The sequence below is a fragment of the Scardinius erythrophthalmus genome (assembly GCF_964197995.2).
Source record: "Scardinius erythrophthalmus genome assembly, chromosome: 18".
NCBI lineage: Eukaryota > Metazoa > Chordata > Actinopteri > Cypriniformes > Leuciscidae > Scardinius > Scardinius erythrophthalmus.
In genome coordinates this window covers 36,892,581-36,919,049 of record NC_138238.1, presented here as the reverse complement: position 1 = coordinate 36,919,049, position 26,469 = coordinate 36,892,581, and the positions used below count along the sequence as shown (strand labels likewise).

Sequence of the window (26,469 nt, the reverse complement as noted above, 5' to 3'; positions counted from 1 at the left end):
AAATGGATTCTATATATCATCTTATGTTTGGGGAAAAAAAACATGCAGACTGAATAAAAAATATTACAGCAGGCATGAATGTCTGTGTTAGCAGTAATATGCCATATCACTGACTGATCACTGAAGAAATAAGACTATTTACTGTTGAGTGCTGCTGGGTAGTTCCTCCTTATAGACCTTCCATAGATCCTTGTGTCGTTTCAAGGTATTCATACCTAATAAAAGCAAGAGATACACAATTTAAAGCAGATAAGGCAAAACAGAGCTTCAAGAAATACAGTCAGTACAGTTTCCATACTTTGTTCAGTGTTTTTACGGCCTCTCTCCTTCTTTCAGCCTCCACGAGTTTAAAACAGGAGACAGATGCTCAGGTTTCTAGATTAATCATCCATTAGTTACTAAGACAATGTCCTACAACAACAGAACAAGGAGGGCACAATTGTTTGCTGCTTTATTGAACACATTTATTATCATTTGCCTTTCATATATACTTTTTCTCTATTTATTGCTAAAGTTTACTCTTTGTGGTTACTTCTACGGTAAAAAATATCGATTAAAAAAAACGGTTTTCACATACAGTACCACAATTCTTAACGTAAGGCATTATAAAAAATACTGAAATCATAAATAAAGTAACATCTTCCAGCCAGTGTAACGTTAACCGCCAACGAGGAGCTTACACTACAGCTACGTTTCAAAAACAACCGTTAAAATGTAAACATTCGGTATACAATTTATACTAATTTGTGTGTGATAAATACACAATACTATGGACGAAAACCTTACTTAGCCTTGTTTCTTGTCAGATAAATTTAACGTATAATTTTGATAATCTAAATTTACTTACCAGTCAGTTCTCAAATTTGATTGGCTGAGCTCTGGTTGCCAGAGCGATTATGCAACTTGTTCGCGCGCTCTTCTTCTACTTTATCCACGAAAACAAGTACTTATGCTTTCAATGTACTCAGATACAAACTATTCATGTTAAATCAAAGTAATACTGTTTGTATGTAATATATAAGACGGCCTAAACAGGGTGCGGAATTGTTTTGCACACAATTTTAAACGTTCTGAAACAACACGTCTTTACTAAACATACCACGTGACTGAAAGTTTATCCCGGTATGAATAAACAAAATAAAAATAATTTACAAAACTAAACAATTGCACTTGCAACAATTACATTTTCAGAAAGCACATTCATATGCTCAAAATGAGTATAAAATACAAAATAATAAGAGTATTAGGGATAAAACTAAAAGCATAAACATAGGCCTAAAAAAACATTTGAAAAGTTGTAATTAGCCTACTAGATACAGTAAAGTATATTTGGGTGGGAGACATGACATGCAATTCTACCCGTCCATGATGTCATAACCTAATAAAAATGGGTATTTTTTTAAAATATAAATCTTCATGTTGTTCCTCAGACAAGATATTATTACAGCATACCATACCTGTAGTTGGTGTATAAAGACCTCTACTTCAAAATTTTATCTAAACATCAAAATTGTCATGTGGTGTGACTGTCCGGGATATGTGTGACCTTACTAATATGACAATATATATCAGCAAAGTATAAATAATTGATAGATTTACAGTTTAAGTAACAGAATTAGGCCATTTCAACAGACACAGAAAGTGTTGATGTCTGTGTATGATTTTAAAGCAAGTTCTGGCCAAATACATTTTGTCCGTAAAATGGGCTTCATATGATGAGACACTGCAATCTATATTTTGAATGGATAATAATTTGGATATCATTATGATGAAGAGGTCCACACTCATCCAGGAAGTTGCAGTTTCATCTCTGGAGTGGTTTGCAAGGTCAAGAGTTGAGTTCTGGCTTTTTAATTTTTAATTAAAAAGCTCTGTATCTGACATGCTCACTAGTGGTCAATGTTTTGTGTCTTATGGTGTGACATTATTTACATAAAAATGAAACACTTTTATACGAATTTTACTTATTAATTCTTAAAAATCATTCCTGCCATGTGGCAATTTACATGCTAAGTATAAGCTAGCTGTTTTTAGTTAACCAAAAGATTAGCCTAACTGAGCAAAACGTCATATGGTGTGACACTCTATCATATGGTTTGAATGTTTTTCTAAGTCACACCAAATGATATTTTTGTCACACAATATTACATACACCTTTTTTAATGATAAATAAATAACTATTCAAAACATATTCAATGATAATAGTGAATGTTTAATAGTGATCATTAAATTACCTATACAATGAATGTATTTCTTTTCAATTTCTTTTACTCAATTTGATGTTCTTGAAGTGAGATGGTGTTTGATTTACTCATATTTATGAGTTTCTTATAATTTTAAAAGTTTTAAAACAATGTTAGTATGTTTATTGATTAATGTTAACTGAATTGAATTAATTGAATGTTGAATGCAAATAAAATACAGTTTTTTGCATTGACAAATTGTGGAGTGGTGCAGTTTATCATATAGCGTGACACTATATAATTTGGTGTGACATTCAGAATTGTGCCAGTAAAAATACTTTCTTAATTATAAATCATAAAAAGGTCAACAGAACACAAGAGAAATAGTATCAGCAAGAGTCACAAGCATTTTCATAGATTTATAACTGGGTTTAACATAATTAATCTAAAATATCTGGAAAGGCTGAGGAGAGATGACTTACTTTGCATGATGGTTTAGAAAAACAATACAAAATCTAATGAATCTGCACAAAAGAAATGTTAAATCTTAAGAGAGTATTGAAAACTATTTATGTTGAAGTTAGTTAATTAGGGAGAGTATATCCCATTTTCATTTTATATAGAATAACTTTTATGTCACACCATATGACAATTTTAGGCACGAATGCAACAAATTGGTGAATAAATCCAATTACAAATACAAAATCTAAAAGACCACATATATTGTGGGAAAAGCAAGAGTCAGTACAACACAACACAATATTTTTTATGCCTAATATTTGAAGTAAAAAATAAAAACTTTTTTCAGGCTTATATGTCTCCCACCCACTTACAGTTTGTGAAAAAAAAAATGAAATACAATTAGAAAATACTACAAATATTTGTTAAAAATAGTCATACATTTGTTTTAATACTGTTTTGATCTGTGCTATTTCAGTAGTTTACTATTTTTATGAGTGTGCTTTTTTAAAGTGTTAAACCATCTAAGACCAGTTTGACCCACAAACATTATAATAATAAGAAATCATAAAGCTGTCAGAATTCAGAAAACTGGTCAACTTAATCATATCGATTAGCCATATTTTGACACGGGACTAATTTAGCCAGCAAACAGCTTGGGGTTTATCACAATCACAACTGTACATGTAAGAAAAAATTATGAATATTTTTATATCATTTCGGCAGCGTACAAATGCGTTGTTTTACTTTGATTTACTTTTTGTGGTGAGGTTAAGCTATATCGGTTAAAAGTGGTTATCTTTTTTCATGTAGGCCTACTAAGCTACATGCTGATTGTTGCATTGTTGAAAATATTGAAAAACGTACAATAAAATATGATGAATGAAGGGACATCTTCAGTCAGCCTAACTGTCAACAAAGATCTTACAACTACATCTGAAAAACAAACAAACAAACAAACGTTTTACTTTGTCAAACAACGTTTAATACAGACACTTATTATATAGATTATCTTTTCTCCATTTGTGATACACACAGAAATCTTGCTAAATTGCCTTACTTCTTGAAATTTACCGCAATATTTGACTCATCTAAAACTACATTTCCCACAATTCAGCATTTTCAAACCGGAAGTCGTTTCTCTTCCTGTATACTTTAAACTGTCAAACGAAACAATAGTGAAGATAAGAGGTTGAACAACATGACACAACCCTGAATAAAGTAATGCATTTTAACGGCAGAAAGAAAGGTTAGTTGTCGTTTTATGACTCTTCATCTCATGTAAACCGATTGTTGCGCGTTGATTATTTTTGCACGTATGCAAGACTCGATTGTAAGTAAATGCAAACAACGTATGTCTGCTTGAAGATGTTAACCCTCTTATCACAAATGAGAAATAAATTATAATATATTTTTTGTCTAATAAGCATGTATTTTGGGAGAAGAGATAAGTAAATATTCCAGTACTTTGTAGTAACTGTTACTGCTCGTTTTTTTAACCGTCTTCAATTTGTTGTCATAAATAATAATAATAATAAAAAAAAACTCGGTCACACTTTACATGAACTGTCTTTAACTGCTATGTACTAAGATTTAAATGAATAATTTTATACAATTAACTTACTGTGTACATACAAGTTTTTACATTGCACTTATATTTAATATATATATATAACTTAACGTTACCTGCGTGTAATTAGATCTATAATAACACTGTTGACCTTCCCCTTAACCCACCCTTAAACCTACCAATACCACCAAACCTGTCCATAACCTTACCTGTATCCCAAAAGTGTTTTGCAATACAACATGAACACAAGAAGCACGACATTGTACCTAACATTATTGATGTACATACTGTACATATAAAGTGCGACCAAAAACTCAATGTTATATAAAGAGGACAGTTATGTTAATGGATATGGTTAATGAACCAGGCAGAGACAGATTAAAATCCAATTTTGTTGACGCTTGCCATTTCATTCTCTCCTTCTCCTTTTCTCCACACACAGCCCAGTGAGAGGTGACGGAGGTCATGGAGGACTTCAGGAGGTCGTACCTGAGGCTGTGTAAGGAGGGAGGAATAGACACTCAGGAATCAGTGCTGGCTCAGCTGAACGACTCGAGGACAGCGACGGGCATCTGTCGACTGGACCTGAGCGGGCAGAGCCTCAGCGTGGACACCTGCGGCGTGCTGGGAAGAGCCCTGCAGAACGACACGCTCTTCACTGAGATCATCCTCAGCGACTGCATGCTCAGCGAGGAAGGTAACTCGCAGAAAAATCCTAAAATCCAAAGAAGGAAAATAAGACATTTTATATTGCATAAAGCAAAAAAAAGTTAGTTTGCAGGACCTTTTTTTGCATTTTGCATACTATTTTTCTTTTATTATTATTGTAAAAATGACTGTTAAGTAAGATCTGCATAAATTACAGGCCGTGCAAAACAATTAACATTATTAACAAATATTAACATCATTATGGAAATTTTAATTTATGGGTAAAATGTGCCATGAAAATAGTTACATTATATATCTAACAATTATGTGATGTATAAATGCGCTTTGTAAGATAATGCAAAATGTAATTTCTATTTTTATCCTTTGTTTTTGACAGTTTTGTGATATTTACTCAAAATCTGAAAACGTAGCATGGATCTTTTATGCCCGATACATATTGTATGATTTTGGGCTGTCTCAGACTAAAGATGACGAATCGTGGCGGTTTCTGTGGTCGTGGCTCTTAAACGGTGCTCGTATGTCGTTCAGTGAGAGAGGTTCAAAGACGGCCATTATCACGGTCTTATGACCAAAGATAGCCTGTGATAATATTCAGACAGTGTCAGAACTTCATCATGATCACAGTGTGTTTGCTGCTACGACCTACGTCTGCTGACTAAATGCAACATTAATGGCGTATTGATCAACGTGACATGGTGCTAAAACTTAAAACTACTCCTCAAGCTCCAGTTGTAATATTGTCATGCCAAGTTGGCATGGCCACGACCACGTCCATATTCTCCTCTTTCTCTTCCTCCTCTTTTTCCAGCGCACATAAAATCACAATTGCCAAAGTGTGATTGCTCTTGCTTTATTTGTTCACCACACGCACATGCTGATGAGGTTTTATTCTTCTATACTAACTTGCGTCGTAGCCTAAGATTCAATAGGTGTCATCATCGTACAGTTTACATACACGTACCCAAGTTAATTAGATCCGTGTCATACAGTGTGATTTATTTGTAATGATCTTATAGGATTGCTGAAATCGCACCGTCTGTAGCAGGCATTAGATGAAGGCATAATTATTACACTGATGTTTGCATGAGCCGATTAAGTTATTACAAAAATCCTGTTGTATTGCTTTAGACTTGTTACTTTTTAAAGTGACCCTATTATGCCTTTTTAAAGGTTTCTAATTAGTGCTGTCAAATCAATTAATCGTGATTAATCGCCTCTAACATAAAAGTTTGTGTTGCATATTGTATGCGTGTGTGTGTATATATTATAATTATTATATTTGTGTATACATATATTATGTAAACAACTATTATGCAATTATGCAAATTTTGTTTTGAAATCCTAATTTTGTTTTGGAGTCTCCTACAACAGGTTTACAAGCATCAAAGGTCATTAAAACACTTTATTTTCTCATAATACACATTGTAGAATCAGCTCTTTTCTCTCAGTGTGTGAAATGGTTTGATAAAGGATCCGGTCTCTCTAAACCTCTTCTTTCTGAGAGCTTGCTCTGCTCTGATTGGTCAGATGGCCCAGTCTGTTGTGATTGGTCGACCGCTTACATCGCGTGTCAGAAACAGAACGTGTGTGTGCAAACCTACGTTGGTTTGTAACAGGAAGTAAGGCTTGAATGACTCGTTTCAGAATCGGTTCATTCTTTTGGGAGACAATAACTTTATTTTTCATGCGCTTTGATCTTTGAAACTTTGCAGACCTTTCACCTTCACAAACGGCTATATTACACAATGCATGAAAGGGAATATTCAGTAGAGCATTAACTTACTTCTTTTTAAACAATGATTTCCATATCTAGAAAGCAAAGAAATAGCATATGAAAGAAAACAGCTTTTTGAATGAGTTTACACTCAAGACCACTCACGCTCTTCCCTTCATCTACAGGTGCCAAGCTGCTCCTCAACGGGCTTTGCTCCAACACCGCAGTGAAAGTTTTGGACCTGAAGGTGAATTTAAATTATGCATTAATATATGTACATATTTAACTGGTCTGCCTCTTGCTTTTAAAGGGGTGGTTGATTATGATTTGACTTTTCTAACTTTAGTTAGTGTGTAATGTTGCTGTTTGAGCATTAACAACATCTGCAAAGTTACAACGCTCAAAGTTCAAAGCAAAGGGAGATATTTGCTTTTAAAGAAATCGCTTTTTAAGGACTACAACAGACGGCTGGTAGAGACTACACCACATTCCTCCCGGATTAGTGACATCACCAACCCTAGAATTTACATAAACCCCGCCCCCAGAACACGATTTATAGATTATCAAGACAGAATATGCTAATCAATGACTCGAAGATAACTACACATAAGCTGCATAAATTCATCAACTAACCATTCAGAAATGTCCTGTTGCTTCTACATGTTGTCTCTTCTTCTTGAGTCTCTCCATCATTGTCTGAGTCCGGTTTGAACATAAAAGGCTAAAAGTTTTAGAAATTTTCAGTGCATGTGTGTGTGAGTGCAAGCTGTTGAAGCTCCGCCCCCTGTGCCGGGAGCACCAGCTCATTTGCATTTAAAGGAACAGACACAAAACGGTGTGTTTTTGCTCACCCTCAAAAATGTACAATATTAACATGCTATATAAAAATATCTGTGGGGTATTTTGAGCACGAACTTCACATTCACACTCTGGGGACATCAAAGACTGATTCACGCAAAAATGAAAGCATTGATGTTGATCGTGGGGAATATTCCCTCAGCCACTGCGTCTTCAGCGGTTCGGATTTAGGAACATCAGCATGACTGCTGTGTTCGTTATTACACCCAAGAACAGAACACCACAATCTCTTAGACGCCATTCTGCTCATAGACAGTGCTCCAGCGTATCAACAATGACGCGCGGACTATGATTGACAGCTCGCTCACGAGCGAGGGCGGGTCTGTGTTGAAACGCTGCTGTCAATCAACAATCGTGGGAGGGGCGTCCGATCGTGTGACGTCACATGGTCGAACGGCTTGATTTGAGACAGGGGAAAACATATAAGAAGATTAAAAAAAAACACTGGATGGATTTTTATCATGTTATGATGGTTGTGTACAGGCACTGCCAACACACATTTCAGTACAATCAACTTGTAAAAGTGCATGTACCATTATATGACCCCTTTAAATGTATACTTAGCCTGTAATGCATTTCCTAAAAACATACTTTCTCTTCAGGGCAACAACATGAGAGGAACAGGAGCTGAGGCTTTGGGCCAGTTATTAGTGAGGAACAAGACGCTGCGCAGGTGAGGGATTTTTAATACTCGTTTCTAACCTATAATGGTTTGATTTGTTCAAACGATTCTTTCCTATTTTCCTCCACATTAAGAAAGAGGCTGAGAGTTTCTAAACCGTGTATGTGTCTTAATTTGATCACCCATTTGTATATTATCTAACATTTAAAATCAAAAGAAAGAGCCTTTCACAAGACATTTTACCTCTGTGATGTGGAAAATAAGAGGATTTCATGACATCAAGTGAATTATTATTATTATTATTTTTTTTTTACTTTTTAATTAAAACAATACAATGGCAATGTTTTTATTTGAAATAGCATGCAACTATGAATCTGGCACACACAAAAAATAATTTGTGCAAATGGGGACAATTTTGATTCAGTAACAAAAATGACCATGTCATAGCATAACAGTTAATATTAGTCTAAAAGGGTTTTACTTTGTTTGCCACCATCATTTAATCTCCAAAAAATCTTTTAGGATTTAGTTCTGTTGGAAATATGGTAAAATATCAAATGATTGTTTCTGTTTTGCTTGGAGACTTGTGCTGGAGTGGAATGCTCTGGGAATGTGGGAGGAAGGATTTTCCATATTTTGTGAAGGTCTGGCCTCCAACACCTCTCTCACCCAGCTCGACCTGCGCAACAATCAGATGAACCACCAGGGGGCCGCGGAGCTGTGTGTGGCGCTCAAGAGGAACAGCACTCTGCAAGAGCTGGGTGAGCCAAACCAGCACATTACACACTCACTGTTGTCTCTCAGCAAGCTCTGTGTGTTGTTGTGCTGTTGTTGTCCCAGTTCTCTGAGGCTGATGAAATGTAAATGTTTAGCAAGATGCCAGTCGCTCTTTTTTAAACCTTATTGTGCTATTGCATCTATATGGTGGTGTGTAATATTTCTCAGTCTTTGGCTTATTGTCTGTATGCACATCTTTATTAATAAATCTGACTAATCATTTATATTTAATATGCTCTTTATGAATGTTAACAGGTCTAACTTTTTTCTTTAAATCAGTAACTGATATGGCCTATTGATGGCTCAATACACTACCTTTGGGTCTGTAAGATTTTTTAAATGTTTTTAAAAGAAGTCTCTTCTGCTCACCAAGGCTACATTTATTTGATCAAAAATACAATAAAAACAGTAATATTTTGAAATATTATTATAATTTAAAATAACTGTTTTCTATGTGAATATATTGTAAACTGTAATTTATTCCTGTGATCAAAGCTGAATTTTCAGCATCATTCCTCCAGTCTTCAGTGTCACATGATCCTTCAGAAATCACTCTAATATGACGATTTGATGATCAAGAAACATTTCTCATTATTATCAATGTTGAAAACAGTTTCATATTTTTATGGAAACTCTGATTCATTTTCATGATTCTTTAATGAATAGAACGATCAAAAACGCAGCATTTATTTGACATAGAAATCTTTATAACATCATACATGTATGCAGGGCTTGACATTAATACCCGCCAACCCGCCAAATGCGGGTGGATTTTGCTCGTGGCGGGTAACACAGTCACTCCAACTAGCCACTTTGGCGGGTTGAATAATTGTAGTCTTTTCAAAAGGCATCTGAAATAAGTGTGACACTACGACACTACAACTCCACTAGGGCTGTCAACGAATATTCTAAATTCAAATATATATTCGAATAGTTTTAAAAAACAGAATTTCGAAGGTGAAAATTAATATTCGAATGTGGAAAAAACGCCCGCGGTAGCAGAGGTGCGGCTGTCTGCTTTGCGAGTGGGCACGCTGCCTGAGGGGTCAGGTCGTTTTATTTAACGTTAAACAGAAACATTACTAAAGTGTAGGCTACTGTACTGACTGAATAGATATTGCATGAATAAGGTAGGTTTAGATACAGCAGTTTTATGCACTGCAGGCTTCCACTGGTTCGATTATTTAGCCTACCATTTCATGTCAAGGAAAAGTTCCATGTTTACCACAGCACAGCTCGCTCGGAGCGTTCAATGTCGGTTCTATATACTGTAAAACTTCAATTAATGTAAATAATGTTTGTTTCAATCACTGAATGAAGCCTGCTATATAAGAGTCGCGACCTTAAATTGCTTGCACAGAACTCTTGATTAGCACTCAACATTTGCTTATTGTTGTTGTTCATTTAAACTGTTATGCACAGAGCGCGTGACGCTTCATTTGCGCCGCAAGACCTCAGACGCTCTATTCACGTTTGGTGTGAACGCAGCATGAGGGAGGGCGAGAGAGAGAAAGAGTGCCTGCGAGTGAGCGAGCGAGAGTGAGTGAGGTCTGCGGTCTTGGCCATTAGTTGATTTACTTGTTTTCGTGTAGGTAACTTAAATAAACTACCTATACAAGTAGTTATGTCTCTTTGTATTAATTTGTCCTGTTATTGACGTAATGCCGTAAAATTTGTCCTGTTAATTTTAAATAAATTTGTCCTGTTATTGACGTAATGACGTAAAAAGTTGACAAAATGCGCAACCAGATGTTCGAATAGTTCGAATATAAGCTATGTGTTTTTTTTAGAGGGAATATTCGAAGGTCATTTTTGAGTAATTTGGACAGCCCTAATGAGTATTGATCGCTAGTGACCGACAACAAAGAATCGAAGAGACAGCTAGCTGCCCTGCTGGAGTTATGTCGTATGCCGGTGGAGCAATGTGGCGAAATATAATACATAATACATGGTTTTATTTAAAAAAAGGAGCTTTACACACAACCTTATCAGAGCTAATGATAATGACCTGTATTGTTATATATTTATGTAGTCTTGATTTGGGTGTGTACAGTGGTTTTACATTTAAAAGGGTTGTAAATCTAGTTCAGTAAATTTTAGCACGCCATAGTCAACTTTTATCAGGTAATTTTACAACAACAAAAATGTGGCTAGTAAAAATGCTGTGTGGCTAGTAACTTTGGAAGACCACTAGCCACATTGGCTAGTGAGCAAAAAAGTTAATGTCAAGCCCTGCATGTATGTAATTACAGTTTTTCTCGATTGTTTACACACATTTTCTGAAAGCATGCCTCATATTCTCAGAACTCTACACACAAATCCATAAACACACACACAATGGGCAAAACCCCTCAATTCTCCTGCAAAATGAAACTTTACATTCAAAACAATGTTATTTCTTCTCAAAATGGTATTTTGTTTTCAAATGACACACACAAACCATCATATGAATAGACATTTATAAGAACCAGTTGAACACTGATGTGCTCAATGTAAAACACTATATGATGAATGGAAAACACTTCTTCTCCATTCATCATAATGACTTAGGCCTTTTTTTGTTCAGTGTTACACTTTCTACAGACAGTACATACATAAGTGTGTTGTAAAATATCTGAGAATATTGTTTTTATACTCAGAACACACAAATACACGGCAACAAATATATTTTATTTTTCCCACAAAAACAATGTACACAGTGTACATCCCAACCAGCACAAAGTAGGACATACAGTGGTCTACATACAAAACAACAGAAGAATTTACTGTATACAGTTACAGTAATAAAAAAAAAAATCCAATGTTGGCATCCATTGCTCATTGAAGAGCTCACCTGTTGCCCTTTTATGCTAAAGCTCTGATTGCTAATTGTAAAACTGTGTGACGGGTGTTTGCCCATGTGATGAGTCAGTGTGCATATTTGCATGGCAGTGTGTTCCTTGTGAAAACAAGAGATTTTCTGCATGAAAATTGTGCCAAAAGCAGAGAATTGTGTGTAGTGTTTTGAAAAAAGTGTGTTTTAGAACTGCAATTTGAGTGTAAAGCAGGAATTGTGCTTGTAGTTTAGCAGAATTGGCTTAGGTGGTTGGTGAATGAGTTACATGTTGTGGTCATTGTGTCTCAAGTACCAAAAAATGTGTGTAAACAATCGAGAAAAACTGTAATTAATTGCAGCTTTTGTAGTAAAACTTAATTATCATAGATTTAAACATCTAAAGTCAATGACGTCATTTGTGCAGACACGAAAAAAGCCTGAAAATATCAGGGAATTTTAAAAGGATGATTTCTGACCTGGAAACTATAATGTAAAATGATTACATTTTAAAAAAGTCTTGAAAAGCATGTTAATGTTTCTATTGATGCTCAGCTCTTCAATAATTATTGTGTTGAACAGTGGCTCTCAACCGGGGGCCTCAAGATGACTTAAGTATTTCAAATAACCATGAAAATAAGCTAAAACAACTAAAAATCAAGATATTTCTTATTATTTGGTTATTTATATTATAAATAATGTACATATTTCAAGTTATGCCAAGCTCTAAAATGTATTTATCATGTAGAAATTGTGAATGAGGAGGGCCCTCAAATAAACAATGAAATCAAAAGGTTGGGATCCACTGGTGTAGAAATGGTTCCTTTTGAGTGCAGTCTCTATAAAAGTATTGTTCAAAATCATAAGTCGAGTCTGATGTGTTTGCAGATGTCCGATGGAACAACATGGGGCTGCTGGGAGGCCGATCTCTGCTGGAGGCAATGCAGCAGAACCGCACACTGCTGAAACTGGAGATGGCTGGAAACAACATTCCCAGTGACACGCTCAGAGCCATCGGTGAGGCTGATTCGCAACCGCAGATGTTACACACATTTAAGGCAAGACTCTACAGGTGAATAGGGTAGATCTCACCATACTTTCCCTGGGTTAGGACCGAAAAACCCAGGTCCTAATTTTTCCGACCGAAAAAATCAAGTCCAGGCCTAAATGTTTTGACTAAAGTTTAAACTTTAATACTAAGTGCCTCAAACTATGTCCTAAGTACACTCCAAGAAAAAAAGGTTCAATGTTCTATTTTGACATTTTTAATGACCTTTTATCATTTTTTTTTCTTTATCGTTTAAAGGGGTGGTTGATTATGATTTCACTTTTCTAACTTTAGTTAGTGTGTAATGTTGCTGTTTGAGCATAAAAAACATCTGCAAAGTTACAACGCTCAAAGGGAGATATTTGCTTTTAAAGGTGCCTTGTGTAATGTCCACCAAAAAATCTATTCATACTCCACATTCCATACCAGATGGGGACAGTATACCTCCAGAAAGTGAGTTGGTCTACTCTAGAGTAACAACCGAGAAACGGCATAGTCTCTATGCTCCGCCCCTACCTTCAAAACGACCCTAGAGCCGAGCCAACTCCTAATAGAGGACGTTTTGACTCCAGAGGAACGTTGGTTGATGTCAAGTGATTTTGAAATATGACATCTTCAAGCTACTCCCCTTCACCTTTACCAGTGAATATGTTCATATTCGTGAGACACACGCAATTGACACTTTTCACACGCTCTCACGCCACACATCAATTTTCTCACGCACAGAAAAATCGTGAAGCAAAGAGGTCACGGAGACCGACAGACTAGACAGAGCAGGTTAGTTATGATATAAAAAAATCTCAGCTCTCAGATTCTGTCAATTTTATTACGCAATTCAAACAATAAATACCGTTTTGGCGCTTGTAAATGTTACACGACAGATCCCTAGCGCACGTGAACCGATCATCTCTACTAGCTAATAGTAAAAAAAAACTTGAACACTGTTGAAAGATACAGTAGGCTACAACTTACCAAAATGTATTCCTCATACATAATATCGACCAATCAGTGTTTTTTATCAGCGTGAAGAGGTCAATAACATAGCTGGAGAACAATTATGTCAGATTTACCTCAGGAAAGCCATTTAATAAATATAATATCACGTAGTTTGCGATTCCGAGCGCGTTTTTTCCCTGCAGCGGGTGGTTGTGGTGGTGGTAAAGGTCTCTTGCCAAGGGCTTCAGCCATTCTTCCGCTCTCTTCCCTGAACTGAAATGTAGTAGTGGACAATAGGCTACTTTCCCACGATTGACATCAGGTTCAAGTACGCCCACAAGCCGTGCGATTTATTCGTGTATTGCAGTTTGGCTGGTGGTTATGTTGCCTGCATACCGCCTCCCATGGCCGAAACTGGTATTATGACACCTGTCGGGCTGTGGCTAGTAATTTAGCATGCTAATCCAGGTTGATATCTCTGCAGCACTATAACTTGTCATTTTTTTAATGACATCATCGCCCTTATTTCTTCTCATTCTTTTGATGCGTGTAGCTCATTTTTTGGATATTTTTACCTCAATTCTTACACATGGCACCTTTAAAGAAATCACTTTTTAAGGACTACTACAAATGGCTGGTAGACACTACACCACATTCCTCCCGGGTTAGTGACATCATGAACCCTAGAATTTACATAAACCCCGCCCCCGGAACACAATTTATAGATTATCAAGACAGAATATGCTAATCAATGACTAGAAGATAACTACTCTTCAGCTGCATAAATTCATCAACTAACCATTCAGAAATGTCCTGTTGCTTCTACATGTTGTCACTTCTTCTTGAGTCTCTCTGGTTTGAACATAAAAGGCTAAAAGTTTTTAACATTTTCAGTGCATGCCTGTGTGAGGTAAAAGGACACAAACTCTTGAGGCTCCGCCCTCTATGCCACAGGCAGCAGCTCATTTGCATTTAAATTTAAATCAGACACAAAACGGTGCGTTTTTGCTCACCCTCAAAAAGTGACAATTTTAACATGCTATATAAAAATATCTCAAACCATTGACTGAAAAACAATGGTTTTACCTGTAGTGTCTTGCTGTAAAGGTGCAGTACTGAGAACTGATTTCTGAGAAACCTTGTTGATATTTGAAAAATAATGCATAAATGATGAACGAACAACAAGGAACGACAAAAACTGAACATACAGTACACAAGAATATATACAAGCAAGAAAGAGTTGGTTGTTAGTCACCAGCAGCTCCAGACAAGCAATGACACTCAACACTGTCCCGTTACTATAGCTAACATTACAACAACAGCAGATCTCGATTCTGTGAAACACAGCAAAACCAGTGTACTCACGCATGGAGCAACAACACAATCTCTGCATCTGTTTTCAGGCCTTCACGCTTAGGTCTCTCCAGCACTGGAAAGCTTTTCTAATATTAACACGGGTCCTAAAGCTTTTGCCTGATCGCAACCCTTCTTTTTCCAGTGATATTCCTCTGAGCTTTTCTCTTTTGTAATGTCTCTCAGCCATCTCTCTTTCTACAGTCTTTTTTTCAAATCTCCCTCTTGCTCACTCTCTCTCTCTCTCTCCTCCCCCATCATGAGTGGACACGCCCCCTATTGCTGATTGGCTCCAAGTGTGTGTTGTGGTGCGCTGTCCAATCCGCTTTCAACAGCATTTCTCAGAAATCACTTACTGCAGTTTTAATACAAAGATTTTTATATAAGAACAAATCTTGTGTCTTTACACAGAATTTTGAGCAGACAGAGAGCCGCTTTAGAGCAACATTAACATGGCTGTGTAAAGATGCCTTCAATTTGTTTACACTTCTTATTCTTATTCCCAGAACAGTCCATGAATCACAATGCTGACAGGCAGTCCACACTTCGAGACAGCCGGAGCAGGACTCAAGTGCTCAGCAAAGAGATCCAGCTCCTAAAGGAGGAGAAGGGCCGACAGGTGAGGGTGGCTGGGATTATTCGCTTAAACTGTGGGTGGATTGACAACTAACAGCCCTTCTCTCCATGTGGCCTGAAGTTTCTTAGTCTCATGGATACCATTGAAAGACAGAAAGATGAGATGGGAAGAAGCAGCAGGTTAGTGTTACTGAGTTGAACCAAACCTGCTTTTTGGGTGACTAAATGATCGAATGATGACAGCATGTGGTTTTGGATTTCTTGCAGAAATTCATCAATACGTCTAGGACAGTTAAAAGAAGCACTGAGCGAGCAGAAATCATCTGTGAATTCTCTCACAGCCAAGTAGGCATCCATACACGTTCTACGTTAAAGGGATATTTCACCACTGGAAAGATGAATGTGTATTTAAATTGGGTCATTTATGTAGTAGAAATGTGAAATTATTTTAGAAGTTGGAGCCTTCTAGACTGAGAAAAGCCAGAAAATGTATTTTTGGCTCATGTGGATGAAAGACAACAACTCCCAGAATGCACTTGCTTCGCTGCCCTACGAGGACACGCCCAAGCCACGCCTACCGGTTACAGAGGGCAGTATCGGGAGAAATGATACAGCTAGGCTACTAGTCGACTGGAAACTGCGTTTTATGGTGAGATCCCCCTATGGGCGGGTTGAAGACATGCGGGACGAGCTCCTCCTACTGGCTGGAGTGTCTCGCCTCTGGACACAAAAGCCTCTGATGACGATAAATGATGATTTTTGTGTCATCTGAGGTTTTTTTCCAGACACACAATACAGAAATCTCTCGTCTCAGGGGGACATGAGGGGGGGGGAAGCACGGTCATTCCAAAATATTACCGGGTTTCTACTGATACAAAGCTTAATGCTAATCGGTGAAGTATCCCTTTAAGTTGTTTTTTGTACTTTGGGATGTTTCACGAAGCTGAAGTGTGTTTGTTTTGTTGTTCAGACTGCAGATGACGGAGGCCGCTCTTGCTCTGTCGGAGCAGAAGACTCATGACCTGGGTGAGCTGCTGACTCGAGTTAAAATGGAGAAAACCGAGCTCAGAGACAGACAGTCCAGAGAGATCAAGAAAGAGCAGGAGGTATTCAGAAACACCCAGTGCACTGTTCTTACACCATGTTACAGGTTCATCTTTTGATTATTTCCTTTAGTCCTTAATCCTCTGAATGCATTATTAAATCACACGCACAAAAAATACATTTTATTATTTTTGTTTAATGTAACCGATTAATATAAGAAGATGGAAGTGGGTCATTTATTACATATATTTTTATCATATATTATTATACACATATACACTACCGTTCAAAAGTTTTGGCGGCAATAATCCTATTTTAAATGTATTATTTATATCTATATAATTTCAGTTTCAAATAAATTCTTTAAATTCTTCCATTGTTCAAATAATCATGAAAAAAATGTATTACAGATGATTCCACAAAAATATTAAGCATAACATTGATGATCAGAAATGTTTCTTGAGCAGCAAATATGTTTGGAAAAGTATGGAATTTGATTTGAATAATTTCCAGACCTGGATAATCATGGAAGAAAAAAATTATGTTTCCACTTTCCAGACTATTGCCCCTATTCAGTTTTCTAAAAATAAATGTATCATAAAAGCAGAGTGTTTTCATGGCAAAAGTTTAGTGATCATTTAGTGATTGTCGAACACAAATGAATTAATTCAATGGGCACATTTTCATTACGCAGAACTGTTTGTCTTTTTGCCATAAGTGAGTCTCTTTTGAACTTCACTCAGGATGTACTTTGGTGTTTGCTGATCGTGCAACATCAAACCATATTTACAGTAGGGGTCTAACGGTTCTCAGGAAAAAATCAAACCATACCGTTCTCCACCCAAGGTTCACTTGCACCGAGTTGAAAATTGTTGAACATAAATAAAACAGACAGACAGAGTTCGGCGAATGTACAGTATGTTTCTGTCGATGGATACACCTTCTGGCTTCCCCTAAACTTTGTTCAATAGGAGTGCCGTATGCTCTAATATGAGCAGTAATTTACGCAGTCATTACCCGAGTGTTGATAGTGTGCAAGTCCAGGTGAGACCTGAACAGCACACCTTGCTATCTGTGTTTAAATGCCTTGCCAAAAGACATTCAAGCGCAAGACGCGAAAGAGAACTCGTTCTTGAACTTGTTGCTTTTAGTTTGATTATTTGTTCTTTTTTTACTTAACTTATTCCCTGAACATAGAACATACCAAACCGTACCGAAATGTGACCCTAAAACCATGATAAAAACCAAACTGAGTAATTTGAACCGTTACACCCCTAATTTACAGTATCAAACTGATGTATAAGAGGTGAATATATTCAGGTTATAAAGTGTTTGGGGTTTCTTCTCATCATATAAGCATGTTATCACTTTGAGAAAACCAAAACAAAAAAAGAATCCTGGGAAAATAAAAATATTTACAGCTAACTGTAGTATAATACCACATATAATGCTGTATGAGCCATTTATGTTAAATATGGTTTGGACATTTGAGTCTGGAAGCCTGAAATCAGCATATCAGAATGATTTCTGAAGGATCATGTGACACTGAAGACTGGAGTAATGATGCTGAAAATTCAGCTTTGATCACAGGAATAAATTACATTTTAAAATATATTCAGGTATTAAAACAGTTATTTTAACTTGTAATAATATTTCACAATATTACAAATAAATGCAGCCTTGCTGAGCACAAGAGACGTCTTTCAAAAAATAAAAAATCTTAGCAGCTCACAAGTTTTGTGGATGATAACAATATAATACTAGATCATTTAACTTTGTATTAATTTATGGTAATTGATTTGTAATGGTTTTTGGTTTGTAGGAAAGCGCTCTGAGGGAAGGCAAGCTTCTGAAGGAGGTGAACAGTCTGTCAGAGAAGAACCTCCAGCTTCGGAACAAGGTACAGAGACGAAGCGTTTCATATGATGGAGCTTCCCGAGTGTGTGTGTGTGATTTAACCAGAACCTTTATAACTCACAGCTGGAGGAGAGCGAACGCAGATGTAAAACACAACAGGATCAGATCTTTGAGCTGAAGCAGGAGCTCACAAACACCACTGCTGAACTCAAGCTGCGACTCGCACAAACTGAAGGTGTCACATGACTTCCAACTCGGGTACAATAGTTGTATTTCAGATTGGTTTTAAATTAGGAATATATTTCCTTTGTTCCATTAGAACGGCTGGACATGGAGAAGAGAAGATCCAAGCAGGCACTTGAAGACATGGACAGTTTGCGACAGAAGGAGGTGAAGATGTGAAACCCAGAGATTTTAATAATGGGTTTTACGTAAATTTTTAGTTGCTGCTGCTGCTAAACATAATATTATCCTTTTTTTCTCCAGGTAGATCACCTGACAAGGCACCAGGAAGAAAGTGAAAGAGCTCTTCAAGAACGCATCCTCAAACTGGAGGGACAGCGGATCCAATTAGAAGAAGTAGACAAGATTATTCCCAAAACTAACCTCAAGATTAATGAAATATAGAGCGCTGCAGTGATGATGTATTTTTGTAGGCCAAACCATAAGTTGACGTGACCCTGGTTCCTTCAACAAAACCCCAATAGGAGTCCATTGGCTTTTGGATTATTGCAGAAAATAAGTTTTGTTGATCATGATAATCTTCACAAATGAAGCCTGAATACATTCTCCAGAAGTAAAAAGCGAACGAACTACACCACGCTCACATTTTCAACATCACCATTAAGCTTCCCATAACTCTTTCAGTCTTTCTTTAAAACAATTTCCCTGAAAGTTTTAGTTATAATAGTTTGCAGTAAAGCGCTTATAAACACAATGAGGCTGTGAAAGCGTCTAGTGAGTAGATGATTTGACCTGTTCTCTGTGATGATGTTTAATGACAAGTAAAATGTATGTATTTCATGTTGTAGAGTAAACAGTGAAAATATCTTGAGCTTGTGTTCACCACAGATCGCATTTCAGCCATTTAATCAAAAAACATTAAAAGATTCTTTGTCTTCGGGACGATTAAACCGTAAGTGCTAAAATGCCTTGTATAAAAAATACATCATCTCTGCAGGACTGTTACTTTCAAACATTAACAATGTGTCAATTATGTACTCGTCTTGTTCCAAACCCATATGTGGTTATAAAAAGTGCTCATTCAACAGCATTTGCTATGCAGAGACAGTTCATAGTGAGCGGGTGCTGTTGAAATATGACACTGCAGTCACATGCAACACTTTTATAGTTTATTTAATGCTTTTTATGTCCTTTTCACTTGTTAAATTCCACTTTTGTGTTCCTTGCAAAAAAAAAAAGCATTAAGGTTTGGAATGAGAGTAAATAATGAAAAAAGTTTCATGTTTTGGTGAACTATTGAACTATTGAAAATTGTAGCCAGCGTACTTGTTTTCACCGGGAACTCTGAGTATTAAAAACTGCAGCAGCCTAAGTGTCAATTTCACAGTGCTTTCCGTTTTTTAGTTGAAAATCAAAACGTCTGCCTTATTATTGGTCTTGGAATATCATCGTTTTTATGGTACATTAAGAAGATTCACAGAATGAAGAGTCATATTTGCACTTGAGTCATAGTTTGTGTTTTGCATGTAGGATCTCAGCAGAGCGAAAGCGTCTCTAGTGACCGAGAGAGCTCAAGCCGAGGAGGAGCTTGGGAAAGTGCGAGCCCAAGTGCGACTGGAGGAGGTATGCAAACGCTTCTCGAAATGTTACCACGTTAGCAGTGTTGTTCCTCGAAAGCACACGATCTTCTGATCGCTCTGCAGCAGCAGCACCTGACCAGCCTGGAGGAGAAGCTGCGAGCGGTTCGTCAGTCTCGGGACGAGTCGCAGAACCACTGCACCCAGCAGAAGCAGACGCTCTCTGAGCTGCACGCCAGAGTGGGCCAGCAGAACATCGAGATGGACTCGCTCCGCCGCAGGATCGAGGAGCTACAGCAGGTACTGAGTCCTGTGGAGAGATGCTGAGCGACTCCAGTCAGACTCCACTGAGCACATTCGTTTTATTTTTATTATGAGTAATGATAGATTCAATTAATAATCATACTAATTAATTATAGATTAAAATCAATATGAAAGTTTTATAATTATAATTCAAATGTTAATAATTTAGTTAATTTTTAAAAAAATCTTTATTTTTAGTTGTTTTAGCTTTAATGCATTTGTTTAAAAACCCCTTGTATGTTCTCTGAAACCACTTAGTTAAGAACTACTGCATTACAGCTACAGCTAGGTTAGTGTGTACACAGTGGGTGTGTGTGTACTTGTATGTGTGTGTGTGTGTGTGTGTGTGTGTGTGTGTGTATATATATATACACACACACACACACAGTCGTGCTTAAATGTTTACATACACCTTGCAAAATCTTTGATTCTTAATACTGTGTCGTTTCCTGGATGATCCACTGCTGTTTTTTTGTTGTTTTCGAGTCTCTTGTTTGTCCTGAGCAGTTAAACTGCCCAATGTTACTTAATCCTCCAGGTCCTGAAAATTCTTCAGTTTTCCAGCATCTTTTGCGTATTTGAATCCTTTCCAGCAGTGACTATGTGATTTTGAGATTTGTCTTTTCACACAGAGAACAATTGACGGACTCAAACACAACTTTTAAAAAGGTTCAAACATTCACTGATGCTCTAGAAGGAAACGCAATGCATTTAAAGGTCCCATGACATGAAATTTTCACTTTCTGAGGTTTTTTAACATTAATATGAGTTCCCCTAGCCTGTATATGGTCCCCAAGTTTCTAGAAATTTCAATCGGTGTAAATCGAGCTTTTGTTATCTTTCTCTGCCTTTGAGAAAATGGAGGCTCAATCGCGCTGATCTTGAATCTCCTCCTTGTGACGTCATAAGGAGGAATGTTACCTCCCCTGTCTCTGCTTTGCCCGCCCAGAGAATATTTTCCGCCCATGAGAAAATGAGCTAGGAAGTAGGAACGCGCACGCGCGATTTTAGTTTGTCCACGAGCGATATCATGGCTTTTGAGCGAGCGAAGCATAACACTTGCTCAATAATTGGATGTACAAATGAACACCGAAGGGTCAATACAGAGCTGGGCTTGCTGAACGTCTGAAACTAAAGTCTGGATCACTCTCTTTGGCTCAGCTACACACCTCGGAACAGTAAGTCAACTAATGATATATAAGTGTGTTGCTTTACTGTTTATGGTTGCCTAGACTGTTACACGTAGAATGTGGCTGTCACATTAGCTATGCCGCCATGCAGTTTATGTGTGTGAATACACACACTGTAACGCGAGTGTTGTACACTTCTTTGTTATTTGGATAACCGTTTTCCTGTTGGTTAAACGGCGCGCGCATTTCAAGATCGCAGAGCTTGATGATGTAATTGTAATAAGATAAATTACAGATGTTACAGATCTCTCATGAAAAGGCAACAGTAGGTTAGCGTTAGCTACATGATAATAACTGTAAACCATCCGAATAAAGTACCGTATCCAGACATAATATTTTAAACTAACCATTCGGAAATGTCCTGCTGGAACCGCTGAGTTGTTGCTTCTCCATCCGGATCAGATTCTGGGTCAAACTGAAATGCTTGAACGACTGCGTGTCTTCGTGCCATTGCTATATCCAACGTTAACATGCACGGACCGGTACCGTTGCGCAAGATGGTCAAGGCCACACCCACCCTCCACCTTGCGCCGCCTTTCTCCTCCTCATTAACATTTAAAGCTACAGACACCGAAACGGCCTGTCTGAAGGAAGCTCATTCTGGGACTGGCTTGTAGTGGCTATAATTCTGCACCGAGGCTGAATTTTTGAAAAGAGATTTCAGATACAGTACTAGGGACCACTAAGGCCTATATTAAAGCCTACAAAAAATAGCATGTCATGGGACCTTTAAGAGCCGTTTTGAATTTGAAGATAAAGGTAAATTGTACTTAATTTGTTCTCCTGGAAACATGTATCTTCTGTTGTTTCCAAAGGGCAATACAAAATGAAAAAAATTATATTTAAACAAATGTTTGTTCAAAAGTTTGCACCCCTCGGCTCTTGATGCATTTTATTGATCCTGAGACTTCCACAGAAGAAATATCTACATGTTTTAATATTCAGACCACTGTTATTGATTGCTATCGGGATGTGAAGAGAGTTTCAACCAGTGTAACAAAAAGTGTTTAGGAAAAACATTGCCTACCCTAGCTTTAAAGGGTTAGTTCACCCAAAAATGAAACTTCTGTCATTAATTACTCTCCCTCAAGTCGTTTCCAACCCGTAAGACCTTTGTTCATCTTTAGAACCATAGACTGTAAAAAAAGATGGACGACGCCCCTTCGCTCTCTTCCATTGATGAGAACTTAAGCCGCCAGTGTCCCGATATGGTGCTGACACATTGGAACTTGAGTCTGCGCAGTAGCGATCTCGGGACCAGACCTGCGCAGTCGTGAGCAGGAAGTAAAACCGCGAAATCAACGCTCCGCCCTCACTCTCGCTGGAGAATGCATTCTGCACACTTTTTTAAAAATTGATTGCAGTACGACAAGAGGCTTGTTAAAATAAAGTAAATACAATCTCCTCAGTCCTCCGAAGATCCCGAAAAAAATGTCCGTTGGCGCTTCAGTGACTACTTCGCTCAGAGAACCTGTCAATCACAGCTGTCAATCATGACGTTACTCCACCGCATCACGTAACTAACTAAAAACCAGCTTATTTTTGAAACAGACACTTGAACTTACATCAGCGTGATAAAAACAACAGCAAATGAAAGAAACCACCTTTGGAAAAAAGATATTTGAAGTGTAATTTAATTGTTTAGTTGGTCTCACGTCCCGTTGAATAACACGGGGAGGCGGGGCTTATGACCTATACTAGGACCAGTCACTGGGGGGCGATCGAGACGTTTTGGCTTCACTTTTCAGGACTTGTGCGGCACGCTTGCTTAGAACACAATTGAAGATCTTTTTGATGAAATCCGAGAACTGACACTCCATAGACATCAACGTTATAACCACGTTTAAGGCCCAGAAAGGTAGTAAAGGCATCATTAAAATAGTCCATGTGACTACAGTGTTTCAACCTTAATGTAATGAAGTGACGAGAATACTTTTTGTGCGCCAAAAAACTAAAATAACTTTATTCAACAATTTCTTCTCTTCCATGTCAGCCTCCGATGCTGGTCACGTGAGCACCACGACACATGCGTGTGATGCTGACGCAGGAGCCGGCCAATAGTGAGCCAGCGTTCTGATGTAGAACCAGGAAGTGCTGCACCGTTTACACTGTCAGGAGCATCAGAGACCGACACGGAAGTGAAGAAATTGTTGAATAAAGTCGTTATTGTTTGTTTTTTGTGCACAAAAAGTATTCTCGTCGCTTCATAACATTAAGGTTGAGCCACTGTAGTCACTTGGACTATTTTAATGATGTCTTTACTAACTTTCTGGGCCTTGAAAGTGGTTATAACGTTGTTGTCGTCTATGGGGGTCAGAAATCTCTCGTTTCATCAAAAATATCTTCATTTGTGTTCTGAAGATGAACGAAAGTCTTACGGGGTTGGAACGACTTGAGGGAGAGTAAATGATGACAGAATTTTCATTTTTGGGTGAACTAGATCTTTAAGTTTGTTATTTTAGTACTTAAGCTGATTTTTTTTTTTTTTATTATATTATATTTTAATTTAATGTTTATTTCCAGAAATGAATGTTTTTATAATTTTTCGTTGTAGTTAACAGTGATAACCCTTATTTAAATAAATCAATGTGAATGTCTCTGAACACAGGACCTTGCAGGTAAAGAGCAAGAGAAAGTGTCAGAAGTGACGCGAGTGCGTGTGGAGCTTCAGGAGCAGATCGGTCACCTACAGGCCGAGAGAACCACACAGAGCGGCCTGAAAGAGAAGATCGCTGCTCTGGAGAGAGAGATGAAGGGTAAACGTAGAGTACGCCTCGTTAAGCTTTAGAATAGTTTTAGTGCTGGGCAACGATTAATCGCATCCAAAATAAAAGTTTGTGTGTGTACTGTGTATAATTATTTTGTATACAAATACAGACATATGCATGTATATATTTTAAGAAATATTTGCATGTGTGTGTGTGTGTATATATATATATATATATATATATATATATATATATATATATATATATATATATATATATATATAGTATAAATATAAATATTTTATATATAAATAGCAAATTTTCTAAAATATATACATGCATATGTGTGTATTTATATATACAAAATAATTATACACAATTGTAGATTTTTCCCTTCTTTCGCACCTGACTTAAATTAACCTGGTGCGTCTCCAATCGACACGCAAGCGTCTACAGTCGACACTTAATAATCTTTATACTCTATCTCTGTGTCTACAGTCGACAACTTAAGACGGATGACGTCTCGTCCCTTTTCCTATAACACTATCATAGTGTCTAGTAAGCTTCACTAACTAGCTTGCTGCGCAGCATTAACCAGACAATGCCTTTGAATATGCTTTAATCACAGCCAGAGGAGAGAATCCCACCAGCAAAAATAATACAACAGTTTTTACAGAATAGGAGCACGGCAAAAACTCACATGACACATTACATAATTTCCCGACAGTTTGATTGGTTCTTCATATGCAAACCCTTCTGTTACTAGTCACGAGTTTATAAACCTAGACATCCGTCTAGTTTAATTTCCCCTTTTGTTATATTCAGACATGATTCACTAACACACACACACACACACTGACTGAGGGTTTTTTGACCAAAGGTTTTGGAAACATCCTGCAAGAGAAATAAATGTTAGTTATGATTAATAAAAAAAATCCATCACACAGTACACACACATATATTATGTAAACACAAACTTTTATTTTGGATGCGATTAATCGTTGCCCAGCACTAAATAGTTTATAAAAGTGTCTTGCAATACCTGGATTGTTTATGTAACTCATTTTCCATAGTGAAGGCTAACTGCAAGACTTGTTTTTGTTCTGTTTATGTGTGCCTGTTGCAGGCTCATTGACACTGTTTGTGTTTTGGATCAGTTCTCAGCACCGCCCACAGAGAGGCCCTTCTGGACAAAGAGAGTGAGATCTCCTCTCTGCTCGAGCGGCTGCGCATTAGAGAAGGAGAGATCCAGCGTATTCGTGAGGACGAGGCGCAGAGAGCCAGCTTCCTCCAGAACGCCATTCTCACTTACGTCCAGGGCTCGCCTCTTGCACACTACAGCCCCAAAAAGTGAAGTCGCATGCCAAGACCTCTGTGATTTTCCCACAGTTCTGTGTGCAGTCTTTCCGTCAGTTCCACCAGAGTGCTTTTCAACTATGCATAATAAATCGACTGCATACTGCAAGTGTTCACGGTGCTTTTAAATATTTGAGTGGCATGTTTTCATGAATTGGGAAAAAAATGGTATGAAAATGTCTTACAAAACAATATATTAGTATGCATTATTGTCCCTTTAAATGCATTAATTTAGTTGGGGGGGGGGGTAGATTTTAACTAGTAAATAATCAGGGAACTCGTTTTCTACATTTTTCTACTTTGAAAATTTCAACAGTTTTTATAAATATTTACTTTGATTTTTTTTATTGTTATTTAATTTAGAGCTCTTTCACATATTTAAAAAATCCCCAATGTGCCATATTGTCCATCAAAGCTCTTATGCTGTGGCACTTACAAATTGTATATTTTAAAATGTTTTCTACTTTTGAAGTTCTTTCGCTTTTGTAATGTCTGTTGGTTATTAAATAAAATGTGTGCTTTTGATAAAGCCATTATATAGTGGAATAATGTTCATTCTTAATATTTCTGCAGGGTTGGGTTCTTATAAAAAAAAAGATATACTGGTACTGTACTACAAAGAAATATTTCCATTTTATTGTGCAATAATTTCCATTTTAATGTGTTAAACATAA

General features: G+C 37.2%; 1 protein-coding gene across 2 annotated transcripts; it reads left to right on the top strand.

Moving 5' to 3' along the window:
* The first annotated feature begins 3,746 nt into the window (after positions 1 to 3,746).
* lrrc45 (leucine rich repeat containing 45) lies at positions 3,747 to 26,359 on the top strand. 2 transcript variants are annotated; one of them, XM_081392519.1, is made up of 18 exons: positions 3,747 to 3,891; positions 4,655 to 4,909; positions 6,781 to 6,842; positions 8,056 to 8,126; positions 8,658 to 8,836; positions 12,553 to 12,681; positions 15,508 to 15,620; positions 15,699 to 15,757; positions 15,845 to 15,922; positions 16,548 to 16,683; positions 18,444 to 18,521; positions 18,602 to 18,713; positions 18,798 to 18,868; positions 18,965 to 19,057; positions 20,192 to 20,284; positions 20,365 to 20,538; positions 24,340 to 24,487; positions 25,566 to 26,339. In XM_081392519.1, the coding sequence occupies exons 2-18, from the start codon at positions 4,678 to 4,680 to the stop codon at positions 25,640 to 25,642; spliced, it is 1,905 nt and encodes a 634-aa protein (XP_081248645.1). In that variant the 5' UTR covers positions 3,747 to 3,891; positions 4,655 to 4,677; the 3' UTR covers positions 25,643 to 26,339. The 2 variants fall into 2 exon arrangements, with proteins under 2 accessions (XP_081248645.1, XP_081248644.1); XM_081392518.1 differs by having other exon boundaries at positions 3,772 to 3,891; positions 25,597 to 26,359.
* Positions 26,360 to 26,469: the final 110 nt, after the last annotated feature.